Genomic DNA, 13092 nt, shown 5'->3' with positions numbered 1-13092 from the left:
GTTCAACCATGGATGGTGTAGTACTGTAGTATTTACTACTGGAAAAAAGCAGTATATAAGTGAACCTGCACAGTTTAACCCGTGTTGTTTGAGTGAAACCGTACTTGGAATGTAGATGTATGTGAAAAAGTCAGTGTCTGTCCAAGTTACTGCAAGAACTTTGAAAATTCCAGTTAATGTTTTAAAGAAACCCACTCAGGTATGCAGCTTCTTTAACTTTGTTCAGTAGTAAAAGATATGGGAAAAGGGCATCTTGCCAATGTTTCATATTTAATAAGATTTTTCTATTTTAATGCATTAAAAACCTCTGAACTCATCAGTCTCAACCAATAACAGGTCATGACAGAAAAAAATCAGAATAAGAGCAAATATTCTAAGTTGAGAACAGCTAAGAAAGCATTTTTGGCTATTACAAAAGTTTATTTAACAAAAAAGTTCAGTAAGAAAATGTACACAACCCTATTTTTCTGGTAGTAGAATGTGGAGCGGGGACACATGGAAGCAGTTGATTTCTCTGGTGAACACAGCCATTGTTCATACTCGTTCCAAGGCTTCTAACATGATGATGCTATTTCCTCGTATTACCTAAGAAAGAGAAAATGAAAAGAACACAGTTCGTTCAACAGACGTATCAATGATGATTTAAAAAATTTTCATCAACTCATTAATGGTTTTTTAGGTATTAAATGTCAGTTTGTGAGGCTTTTTTTCCCCTAGTCAATGTGTGTGAGTGCTCAGATGCTCAGTTGTGACTGACTCTCTGCGACCCTATGGATTATAACCCACCAGGTTCCTCTGTCCATGGGATTTTCCAGGCAAGATTACTGAAGCGAGTTGCCATTTCCTACTCCTGGGATCTTCTATAAAAGAACGTAAGTCAGGATAGTCATGAAGCATAGGCGAAATGGCTGGTACAATGGGATAGAAAAGTCAAACTGGAAGGGGACTATGAAAATAAGGAGTCCCTGGTGGACTGTAGGTAATGCAACCACAAATCAGTTCAATAGAGCCAGACAGGTTAAAGGACAGGACTGGGATGAGGGGATGCAGAACGATTTATTAGAAGTGGAGGCATCCTGAGTGAGATTCGGGGCTTTGCTAGTAGCTCAGCTGGTAAAGAATCCACCTGCAATGCCGAAGACCCTGGTTCCATTCCTGGGTCAGGAAGATCTGCAGGAGAAGGGATAGGCTACCCACTCCAGTATTCATGGACTTCCTTAGTGGTTCAGCTGGTAAAGAATCCGCCTACAATGTGGGAGACCTGGGCTCAACCCCTGGGTTGGGAAGATCCCCTGGAGAAGGGAACGTCTACCCACTCCAGTATTCTGGCCTGGAGAATTCCATGGACTGTATAGTTCATGGGTCACAAAGAGTCGGACACGACTGAGTGACTTTCATTGAGTAAGATTCAAAGTGGAGCTATGCTGGGAGGCAGCTGGCATAAAAATAGCTGTAATTTGTTTCTTCCTCTTCTCACTCTACTTGCTTTATTTATTACATACACTATTATATACTATCTTCCTCACTCAAGTGTCATTTCTATTGAGGGCAAGGACTTGCTTGGTGCACCTACTCAGTGCCTAAAGCAGTGGCAGGCTCACAAAAGGCTCAATTAAGTAAACAGATGACCTGCATCTGATTACTGCAGGTGACAAACTGGGAAGGACCATGACAGATGGGAAAGTGTTGGGGAGCCTGGCAGAGACAAACAGCAATGATTGTGGTAAGAAAGTGGCAAAGAATTAAGAGCTGCACTGAAAATGACAATGGAGACTAAAAGAAGCTACAGATGCTCACTCTTCTTACAAATTAGGAAAAGAAATGAAGAAACCTAAACAACATGATTCCTAGTTTTTTCAAGAGTTTTAAATTGCTGGCTTATTTGTAACATAAGATGAACATGACTTCTTACCAATCAAAACTTAAAAACCAAGTAGCCTTCTTCCTAGTTCCTTCCTAAACCTGTCCATTTGTGACACTTTCCCCAGAAGTGGAGGGTGGTGAAGAGAAGTTATTTCAGATAACTAAGATTTTCAGATCTATGGGCTTTTTCTTTTTGGCATCATTAAAAAAAATAAAACTGCCACTTTCCTCAACGTTTTCTAAATGGTGTCACACACTTCTTTGCCTTCTCACATAAGACACAGGAATTAAAGCTCGTCGTGAACACCTCTGCTTCACAGGGCTCTTCCTCTTTTCCCACTGTGTTGCTGCTGCTAAGTCGCTCCAGTCGTGTCCAACTCTGTGCGACCCCACAGACGGCAGCCCACCAGGCTGGCAGGAACACTGCAGTGGGTTGCTATTTGCTTCTCCAATGCATGAAAGTGAAAAGTGAAAGTGAAGTCGCTCAGTCCTGACTCTTCATGACCCCATGGACTGCAGCCCACCAGGCTCCTCCATCTATGGGATTTTCCAGGCAAGCATATTGGAGTGGGTTGCCACTGCCTTCTCTGTTTCCCCACTGTGTTGGATGCCCCATATTCCAGATCAAACTGGAACCATCAGGTCCAGAATTCCATACTGCTCCTTGGATTGGGCTTGAGTACTAAGTTTTGGCAAAGTGTTGCCCAGGTCTTTTCATGAAGGGGCACAACTGTCTAATAAAGAATACAAACCTAAATTGGAGCTACAGAAGCACAAAGCCAGTAAGAACTTCTGAAACACATAGCATCAAAAACTACACAATTTTTACTATATTCTTAGAGGAACCTTGAAGTAAAGTTGAATCTTAAGGAAATAAGACAGAGGTGAGGCTACTGACTACTCTGGTTATATTCAGAAGAGGCTAATTGAGACATCATTATCCACCTGACAGATCCTGTATTAAGTAGTTTCTTAAAACAAAAACAACAAAACTTATTTGGTTGCACCAGGTCTTAGTAGGGATTGAGCCTGGGCCCCACGCATTGGGAGCAGAGTCTGAGCCAGTGGACTGCCAGGGAAGTCTTGTAGTAAGTGGTTTCAATGGCCTCAATGGGTCACTGATTAGACAAGGGAACAATGAAGCCAGTGAAACTGTTTCTTTAGCCAAACAGCTTGTAAAAAAATAAAATAGTAACTAGTTTCCCTTCTTTCCCTTAGAAAAACCATTCTTTCATTTTCTTTAGGCTGTTTTTAAATTAAAGAAAATTGATATGTTATCATTATTTCATTTTCAAAGTGTTAACTCAGCCATAAGAATTAGCACCCACTAATAGACTTGTTTTAGTCACAGAACATGCATCAGAGATGGAAGAACAGACTGCCTATCACAGTTAAGTTGGAGCTCACTATTTGAATGACTTGTGATGGCACTGCTTTTAACGATTTTCCATGTAAGGAAAATTAACCCCATCACAATCGGGGAAAATTACAACATCAATACCTTCACTAATAAAAATTCTGAAAAGTGCCACACATTCTCAAAAGTTATTTCCTCAAATTAGAACTTTAAATGTCAAGTCCCTTAATTTTTTCTTTTTTTGCAAATCTGTTGATATAGGGTTAATCTACCCTCTATCAGAATGAAGATTTCCTAATCTGTAAAAGGAAGGGCTAGAGGGAAATCTTGGGGTATTTTTAAAACTCTCTTTTATAAGAAAATGCTAATGATTTGCCAGACTTGTATTCATTTTCAACAGAATCTCAAGGGGACTGTACCTGAAAAGAAGGTCCATCTACGTGAAATGTGTGCAAGAGGCCAGGGAGACTCATATCTAGGGACTCCAAATTGTTTTTCAAACCCTGACTGATTTGCTTTTCAAAATGCAATAATGGAAATATACTTGAAACAAGCAATAACACAAGCCTTGGAAAGGGTAATTAACTTTCTGGGAATGCATAAACATTGAAGTTTGATAAGTAGTAATCCATGTACAAGGTCAGGAGGGGCGGCCTTGAGGAGATACCCCTCGTCAAATGTAAGGTGCAGTGGCTGTGCTCTGCTGGAGCAGCTGTGAAGAGATACCCCATGACCAAGGTAAGAGAAACCCAAATAAGATGGTAGGTATTGCGAGGGGGCATCAGAGGGCAGACACACTGAAATCATAATCACAGAAAACTAGTCGATCTGATCACACGGACCACAGCCCTGTCTAACTCAATGAAACTAAGCCATGCTGTGTGGGGCCACCCAAGACGGGCAGGTCATGGTGGAGAGGTCTGACAGAATGTGGTCCACTGGAGAAGGGAATGGCAAACCACTTCAGTATATTTGCCTTGAGAACCCCATGAACAGTATCAAAAGGCAAAATGATAGGTTACTGAATGAGGAATTCCCCAGGTCGGTAGGTGCCCAGTATGCTGCAGTGGAGAAATAACTCCAGAAAGAATGAAGGGATGGAGCCAAAGCAAAACCAATACCCAATTGTGGATGTGACCGGTGATACAAGCAAGGTCCGATGCTGTAAAGAGCAATATTGCATAGGAACCTGGAATGTTAGGTCCGTGAATCAAGGCAAATTGGAAGTGGTCAAACAGGAGATGCAAGAGTGAACGTCGACATTCTAGGAATCAGTGAATTAAAATGGACTGGAATGGGTGAATTTAACTCAAGTGACCATTATATCTATAACTGTGGGCAGGAATCCCTTAGAAGAAATGGAGTAGCCATCATGGTCAACAAAAGAGTCCGAAATGCAGTACTTGGATGCAATCTTAAAAATGACAGAATGATTTCTGTTCGTTTCCAAAGCAAATCATTCAATATTACAGTAATCCAGGCCTATGCCCCAACCAGGAATGCTGAAGAAGCCGAAGTTGAACGGTTCTATGAAGACCTACAAGACCTTTTAGAACTAACACCCAAAAAAGATGTCCTTTTCATTATAGGGGACTGGAATGCAAAAGTAGGAAGTCAAGAAACACCTGGAGTAACAGGCAAATTTGGCCTTGGAGCACGGAATGAAGCTGGGCAAAGGCTAATAAGAGTTTTTCCAAGAGAATGCACTGGTCATAGCAAACACCCTCTTTCAACAACACAAGAGAAGACTCTACACATGGACATCACCAGATGGCCAACACGGAAATCAGACTGATTATATTCTTTGCAGCCAAAGATGGAGAAGTTCTGTACAGTTAGCAAAAACAAGACCGGGAGCTGACTATGGCTCAGATCGTGAACTCCTTATTGCCAAATTCAGACTTAAATTGAAGATATTAGGGAAAACCACTAGACCATTCAGGTATGACCTAAATGTGAGAAATAGATTTAAGGGACTAGATCTGATAGATAGAGTGCCTGATGAACTATGGACGGAGGTTCGTGACACTGTACAGGAGACAGGGATCAAGACCATCCCCATGGAAAAGAAATGCAAAAAAGCAAAATGGCTGTCTGGGGAGGCCTTACAAATGGCTGTGAAAAGAAGAGAAGCAAAAAGCAAAGGAGAAAAGGAAAGATATAAGCATCTGAATGCAGAGTTCCAAAGAATAGCAAGGAGAGATAAGAAAGCCTTCCTCAGCGATCAATGCAAAGAAATAGAGGAAAACAACAGAATAGGAAAGACTAGAGACTTCTTCAAGAAAATTAGAGATACCAAGGGAACACTTCATGCAAAGATGGGCTCGATAAAGGACTGAAATGGTGTGGACCTAACAGAAGCAGAAGATATTAAGAAGAGGTGGCAAGAATACACAGAAGAACTGTACAAAAAAGATCTTCACAACCAAGATAATCATGATGGCGTGATCACTGACCTAGAGCCAGACATCTTGGAATGTGAAGTCAAGTGGGCCTTAGAAAGCTTCACTACGAACAAAGCTGGTGGAGGTGATGGAATTCCAGCTGAGCTATTTCAAACCCTGAAAGATGATGCTGTGAAAGTGCTGCACTCAATATGCCAGCAAATTTGGAAAACTCAGCAGTGGCCACAGGACTGGAAAAGGTCAGTCTTCATTCCAATCCCAAAGAAAGGGAAGGCCAAAGAATGCGCAAACGACTGCACAATTGCACTCATCTCACACGCTAGTAAAGTCATGCTCAAAATTCTCCAAGCCAGGCTTCAGCAATATGTGAACTGTGAACTCCCAGATGTTCAAGTAGGTTTTAGAAAAGGCAGAGGCACCAGAGATCAAATTGCCAACATCTGCTGGATCATGGAGAAAGCAAGAGAGTTCCAGAAAAACATCTATTTCTGCTTCATTGACTATGCCAAAGCCTTTGACTGTGTGGATCACAGTAAACTGTGGAAAATTCTGAAAGAGATGGGAATCCCAGACCACCTGACCTGCCTCTTGAGAAACCTGTATGCAGGTCAGGAAGCAACAGTCAGAATTGTACATGGAACAACAGACTGGTTCCAAATAGGAAAAGGAGTATGTCAAGGCTGTATATTATCACCTTGCTTATTTAACTTATATGCAGAGTACATCATGAGGAACGCTGGGCTGGAAGAAGCACAGGCTGGAATCCAGATTGCTGGGAGAAATATCAATAATCTCAGATATGCAGATGACACTACCCTTATGGCAGAAAGTGAAGAGAACTCAAAAGCCTCTTGATGAAAGGAAAAGAGGAGAGTGAAAGGTTGGCTTGAAGCTCAACATTCAGAAAACAAAGATCATGGCATCTGGTCCCATCACTTCATGGGAAATAGATGGAAAAACAGTGGAAACAGTGTCAGACTTTGTTTTTTTGGGCTCCAAAATCACTGCAGATGCTGGTTCCATCACTTCATGGGAAATAGATGGGGAAACAGTGGAAACAGTATCAGACTTCATTTTTTTCAGCTCCAAAATCACTGCAGATGCTGACTGCAGCCATGAAATTAAAAGACGCTTACTCCTTGGAAGGAAAGTTATCAACCAGTCCATTTTAAAGGAGATTGATCCTGGGTATTCACTGGAAGGACTGATGCTAAAGCTGAAAATCCAATACTTTGGCCACCTCATGCGAAGAGTTGACTCACTGGAAAAGACTGATGCTGGGAAGGATGGGGGTGGGAGGAGAAGGGGACGACAGAGAATGAGATGGCTGGATGGCATCACCGACTCGATGGATGTGGGTTTGAGTGAACTCCGGGAGTTGGTGATGGACAGGGAGGCCTGTCGTGCTGTGATTCATGGGGTCGCAAAGAGTCGGTCACGACTGAGCGACTGAACTGAACTGAATCCTCAGCACACACTAAAATTACACAAGATCTTATAACAGCACACACAAACTGTCCCTTAGAGACAGTTTCAATTGCTTCGAGGTGGACTCGGCATAGTTTTTATTTGCTTGCTTAAAACAAAAACTCTTCATTAACTAATTGATTGTAAAAACTCTGGATCAACAGTTTATCTTTGATTTATTAGAATCACCTGGGGAACTTGAAAACCCTCTGTACTACTGCTCTAATGAAGGGGCTTCCCTGGTGGCTCAGAGGGTAAAGCATCTGCCTGCAATGCAGGAGACCTGGGGGTTCGATCCCTGGGTCAGGAAGATTCCCTAGAGAAGGAAATGGCAACCCACTCAAGTAACCTTGCCTGGAAAATCCCATGGATGGAGGAGCCTGGCAGGCTGCAGTCTGTGGGGTCGCAAAGAGTTGGACATGACTGAGTGACTTCACTATGGCTCAATGAAGACCCAGTATGGGCCTCATTACAGAATAAAGCACAGAAATAATTCCAACAGCTATTTCAAGTCCGAGGACCTCAGTGGATTCTGTGTAAGATTCAGATGTAACCTACAGGTAACTGGGGTATTACCACAGTTGAATAACCTCCATAAGTTAAACTCAAAGGGGGTTGGAATATCTAATCTTGCCTGTAATTTGCCTAACTTCAGTTTAATCCAAGAGCTGGATAGAAGGGATGTTAATGTTTAATCCAAAAGAAAAATGAAATCTCTAAGAGAGATCTTGTATTGGTACTTACCACCATTCCAATATTGTTCTGTTGCCCACTAGTTGCCATCTCCACACATTCATCTATCACAAGATTCATAAAGGGATCAAATCCCCGCAATATTCCTTGGACATGTCTGCCACCATTTAATTTCACTATGTAAAAGGAAAAAGGAATTTAATAAAGCTGACTATTAACTATCATCTAAACTATTCATTAAAAATAAAGTGAGAGAAAACCCTGATATATCTTTACTATATGCCAAGCTCTGGGCTAAACATTTTACATTTACCTCACATTTAAACTTATAGGAATTCTATAAAGTAGAATCATCCTGACTTTTTATGAAGCAAGTGAATTATATTTTTAAGTAACTGATGCAAGATTACATAGTTACTGTAGGGTAAAACTGGAATTCAAACTGAAGGCTGCTTGTTTCTAAAGCCATGGTCTTAAAAAATAAATAAATAAATAAAGCCATGGTCTTAACCCCTACATACTTCAAGTTCTGTGCAGGTCAGATTTTTATTCCTTATCTGTTCTTTGTTTAAAGGAAAAAAGGTTAAGTTTTCAAATATAAAATCCCGTTAATTTTTATCAAAGTGAGAGAAGGCTTATATGAAATAAAAGTCTGAAATACTGTGAAACTTACTAAATATCAGAAATTAAGTAAATAAAGCTGTCTAGTTAGAATTGATTAACCTGCTTGCTTAATGGATGTGAATTAGAGATCTGTGTGCTTTGAATTTTTATAGTTTCTCAAAACATTATTAATATAATAATAATAAAATATAATAAAAATACTACCAAAGCAGATGTAAAAACTAATATTCAAAAAACACCCTGAAAATAAAAAACCAACAACTTACATGATAACTTCTTGTCCATAAATCTGAAAAAGCAAAAGGAGTAAAGATCATATAACTAATTTTAGATATTGTCAATATAATCTGCTAAATTTACATAATAGGAATAATGACATTTTAAAAATTAAAAGCTTTGCACTGCTGTAAAGGATGAGAATGATGGGCTACCTCAGCTAGTACTTATACTAACTGAGCAATGTAACTTGTGAAGGGGAAGATAAAAAAAAAACGGAATGAGTTTAGAACATATTAACGTACATTAAATTGAGTCTCTATATTGATGTGAACTACAATAACATTCTTGTTGTTCAATACTGACCTAATTTTCAACAACAGGATTTACAGGCTTAACAGAAAAACCAAGATTTGCTTATATTTTTGGTTATTTCCAAAACCAAACAAAGTTGTGAAGAAAACAGAAGGTAATCAAACCATACCCAATCCAACAGGTATTTTATTCTATATTTGAGACAATAAGTAGTGTTGTTTATTTAGTGTTAAACATCAATCTTAAGTGTTCAGGATATTCTTCAACACATAAGTTCACTTTGGCAAAATACATATTTTGAAGTTAAATAATCTGAATTGAAGAAAATTCCATATCAGGAGCATAGAATAATATGAAGACATGTAGTCAAACCAGTTTTTACCTCTTCCAGTTACAGGCTAAAAAATATGAATCTTCATTCAATGTTAATGTATATCATGGGAGAATTCAAAGATAAATAAGACAAAGGGCCAGACAGAAGTTGTAAGAAGACAGACTATTTTGCAATTACATGGGCTGTAGCCTGCCAGCCTCCTCTGCCAATAGGATTTTCCAGACAAGAATACTGGAGTGGGTTGCCATGCTCTCCTCCAGGGGATCTTTCCAACTCAGGTATCGAACCCAACTTTCTTATGTTTCCTGCACTGGCAGGCAGGTTCTTTACCACTAGTGTCACCTGGCAAGCCCATAAATTACATACATATACATTAGTAATAATTACCACCATTTAATAGATGGGCAACTGAAGCTCATAAAGTTTAAATAAAATTTTTTAAGTCACATAGCAGTAAAAAAGTCTGATAAAATCAAATGGTCAGTTTGGCAGGAGAACGCAGTATTCAACTATTAACGTGTGTAGAATCTGGTGCCTGGATTTCAGATGGAGGGCCCTGAATGCTGGGTTAAGAAGTCTGCACTCTGTTATGTAGACAGCAATAAGTTACTGCAGCAGAAGCAGCTGAGGGCAAGACAACTGTGGCATGTGTAAGTTAAATCATCATACTATACACCTTAAACCTACACAGTGCTGTATGTCAATTAAATCTCAAGAAAACTGGAAGGAAAAAAACAAAGAGCGACTACCCTGTCATCCATTTTTAAGAGCACTAGGAAGAATCTGGTTAGGCCAAGGTATCTCCACCTCAGCATACTGACACTTGGGGCCGGATAATTTTGTTGTTGAGTGATGTCCAGTGCACTGTAGAACATTTGGCAGCAACCCTGGCCTCTACCTACTAGATTCCGGCAGAACCAGACTCCCATTCCTGCAGTTAAGAACCACTGAGTCATGCTAAACTAGGAGAAGGGTATACACTTGTTAAAGATGGTATTTGTGAGAAATGTAAAGGAAAAATACTAAAAGCCATTTTGGAGGTCGACCTGACAGGATTTCACAACTCATAAAATCTAGATAAGCAGAGAAAGGTGTTAAAACCAGTTTCATCTTCTGAAATCCTCAAACAATGTCTTAATCAAAAGGAAGTCTTACAAGTAGAGAATGGTCCTTTGTTAAAAAATAATTTCACCAGTTCATGATGAATTCAGAAGACATTTTAAGATTTTACCAATGGAGTATTATTCAGCCATTAAAAAGAATACATTTGAATCAGTTCTAATGAGGTGAATGAAACTGGAGCCTATTATACAGAGTGAAGTAAGCCAGAAAGAAAAACACCAATACAGTATACTAACGCATATATATGGAATTTAGAAAGATGCAAATGATAACCCTGTATACGAGACAGCAAAAGAGACACAGATGTATAGAACAGTCTTTGGGACTCTGTGGGAGAGGGTGAGGGTGGGATGATTTGGGAGAATGGCATTGAAACACGTATGTTGTCATATGTGAAACGAATCACTAGTTCAGGGTCAATGCATGTTATAGGATGCTCGAGGCTGGCATGCGGGGATGACCCAGAGGGAGGATAAAGGGAGGAGGGAGGTGGGAGGGGGGTTCAGGAGGGGGAACTTATGTAAACCCGGGGCAAATTCATGTCAATGTATGGCAAAACCAACCAATATAATATTGTAATATAATTTGCCTCCAATAAAAAATAAATTAATTACCAAAAAAAAAAAAAGATTTTACCAGCTCACTAATTGCAATTTCTCTTTTTCTCAATGTCGGGCTTATGACTTCATAACTGTCTTAATTAACAGACTAAAATATACACGGAGATTTTGTACAAAATATGTCTTCAATACAAATGTGCATTTAAATACAAAATAATTAAATATGAACTTTCCCTTAAGTCTGACTTCTTTATGGGGCAAGCATAAATTAACTGTACACAAGGCAGACCAGATGGGTGACTCACAAACTGACCCCGGGATCAATTTTCCATCCTTGCTGCTGCTGCTGCTGAGTCACTTCAGCCGTGTCCGACTCTGTGTGACCCCATAGACGGAAGCCCACCAGGCTCCCCCATCCCTGGGATTCTCCAGGCAAGAACACTGGAGTGGGTTGCCATTTCCTTCTCCAATGTGTGAAAGTGAAAAGTGAAAGTGAAGTCGCTCAGTCGTGTCCGACCCTTAGCGACCCCACGGACTGCAGCCTACCAGGCTCCTCCATCCATGGGATTTTCTAGGCAATAGTACTGGAGTGGCTTGCCATTGCCTTCTCCGATCCTTGCTGCTAGCCAACTAATAAATGCAAAATTCTGGCATTACATAGTACAAAGACAGAGAAGTCACTCAGGAAACATGGAACATGCTAAGTTCAGCCAAGAGTATTTCAGGACGCTAAAACTTTAAATTGGGTGTTACCTACAGTAGGAATAACCTACTTGGATTTTACTGGGTTCAACGGCATCCCCCTCCCGACAACCTAGCCTTCTCTAATTAGAAACATGAGTATTCTCACACAGTTTTGTTAACAGAGTAGATATCACACGACATTCAAGTTTAACCTACGAACAAGAATTCAAGATAATTTCTAAGTTAAAGCTCAAAGAAATAGCTACAAATACAGTCTAAGATTCAGGTGGCTTTTGATTCCTCAGATATTATCAAACACCCATCTCCCTGGTTCCTTTACAGAATCACTCTCAAGCCACCTTATCGAAAACATGCTGCTACTCAAGATGTTCAACAAAGTGTGGCATTCGAGACCTTCAAGTAACGAGGGAGAGGGTCCGGGAGACAGTGCTGGGAGTTCGGGCATGGGAAGTAAGTCAGCAGATGGTGGCGCCTTGTTGGCTTTGGCAACCGTATCCACCCGGCCGAAGTATTACTTCTGCGCGGGTCTCAGGCCCCGAAACGCGCGACACTGGCCCGGATCTCGGCGTCCGCGGAACAGAATACGCACGCCAGGCACACTCCTGGGAGGATCTAAGGAACTCGAGGCACACAAGAAAGCGGCCATTTGGCCGCGGGCCCCACGCATACTTACTTCTTCAACTCGGGAGGGTGTGCTTTGCTCATGATGTCTACCCTGCGAGCTCAAAGAAGCCTCCAAACGGAATTCGAGTCGCCCTCACGCTCCAGCGGCAGGCCCGGGCCTTTGCGTCTGACGTCACTGATCCCGTTAACCAATTGATGGTCGGTCGCTTTCCCGCTTTACCTCGCGATACTTAGGGAAAGCCTGCGTTTGTCGATCAGTCCCAAGCTTCCGGTTGTGTAGCTAGTGATTGGCTAGGACGGAGGAGACTTCAGAAATTCACCTTCATTCCCTCCTTCTGTGGGCTTTCCAGGTGGCGCTAGTGGTAAAGAATTTGCTTGCGCCTGTAGGAGACGAAAGAGACGCCGGTTCAATCCCTGAGTCGGGAAGATCCCCTGGAGAAAGGCATGGCAACCCACTCCAGTATTCTTGCCTGGAGAAGCCCGTGGACAGGGGAGTCTGGCGGGCTACAGTCTACAGTCCATAGGACCGCAAAGAGTTCGACACGACTGAAGAGACAGCACTGCATCTTTCTTCTGTAAACTTGGCGAGCTTCAGACTATCTTCTGAAGGACGCTAGTCAATCCCTTGTGTTTGTGGATTGCAACATTTCTCTTATTTATTTGTGCTAAATGAAAATAAGCTTTAAGAGGAGTGGGCCCCTAATATTTCTTTGGCCAGTGTGAGCCAATACCTCCATTATTGTGCTTCCCTGTGTTGTGCTCTACCAGCTGAGCCACAAGGGAAGCCCAACAAACGTCCCTCTAGTC

At 41.2% G+C, this 13092-nt stretch overlaps 1 protein-coding gene across 1 annotated transcript; it reads right to left on the bottom strand.

Moving 5' to 3' along the window:
* Positions 1 to 405: 405 nt before the first annotated feature.
* On the bottom strand, positions 406 to 12443 carry SNRPG (small nuclear ribonucleoprotein polypeptide G). Its single transcript, XM_055399607.2, has 4 exons — positions 12335 to 12443; positions 8676 to 8698; positions 7837 to 7961; positions 406 to 585 (listed from the first exon to the last, which is right to left on the bottom strand). The coding sequence occupies exons 1-4, from the start codon at positions 12364 to 12366 to the stop codon at positions 535 to 537; spliced, it is 231 nt and encodes a 76-aa protein (XP_055255582.1). The 5' UTR covers positions 12367 to 12443; the 3' UTR covers positions 406 to 534.
* Positions 12444 to 13092: the final 649 nt, after the last annotated feature.

This window comes from Moschus berezovskii, chromosome 11 (assembly GCF_049115385.1).
Source record: "Moschus berezovskii isolate FMDL1 chromosome 11, NW_MosBer_1.0, whole genome shotgun sequence".
NCBI classification, from domain to species: domain Eukaryota; kingdom Metazoa; phylum Chordata; class Mammalia; order Artiodactyla; family Moschidae; genus Moschus; species Moschus berezovskii.
This window is presented reverse-complemented; position numbering and strand designations above follow the sequence as displayed.

Excerpts from the sequence above, each read along its gene's own strand:
- SNRPG (XM_055399607.2), bottom strand. The coding sequence starts at position 12,366 with ATGAGCAAAGCACACCCTCCCGAGTTGAAGAA. Across the intron at positions 8,699-12,334 it reads CACCCTCCCGAGTTGAAGAA|ATTTATGGACAAGAAGTTAT; the intron begins GTAAGTATGCGT and ends TTGCTTTTTCAG. Across the intron at positions 586-7,836 it reads AGAACAATATTGGAATGGTG|GTAATACGAGGAAATAGCAT; the intron begins GTAAGTACCAAT and ends TCTCTTTCTTAG.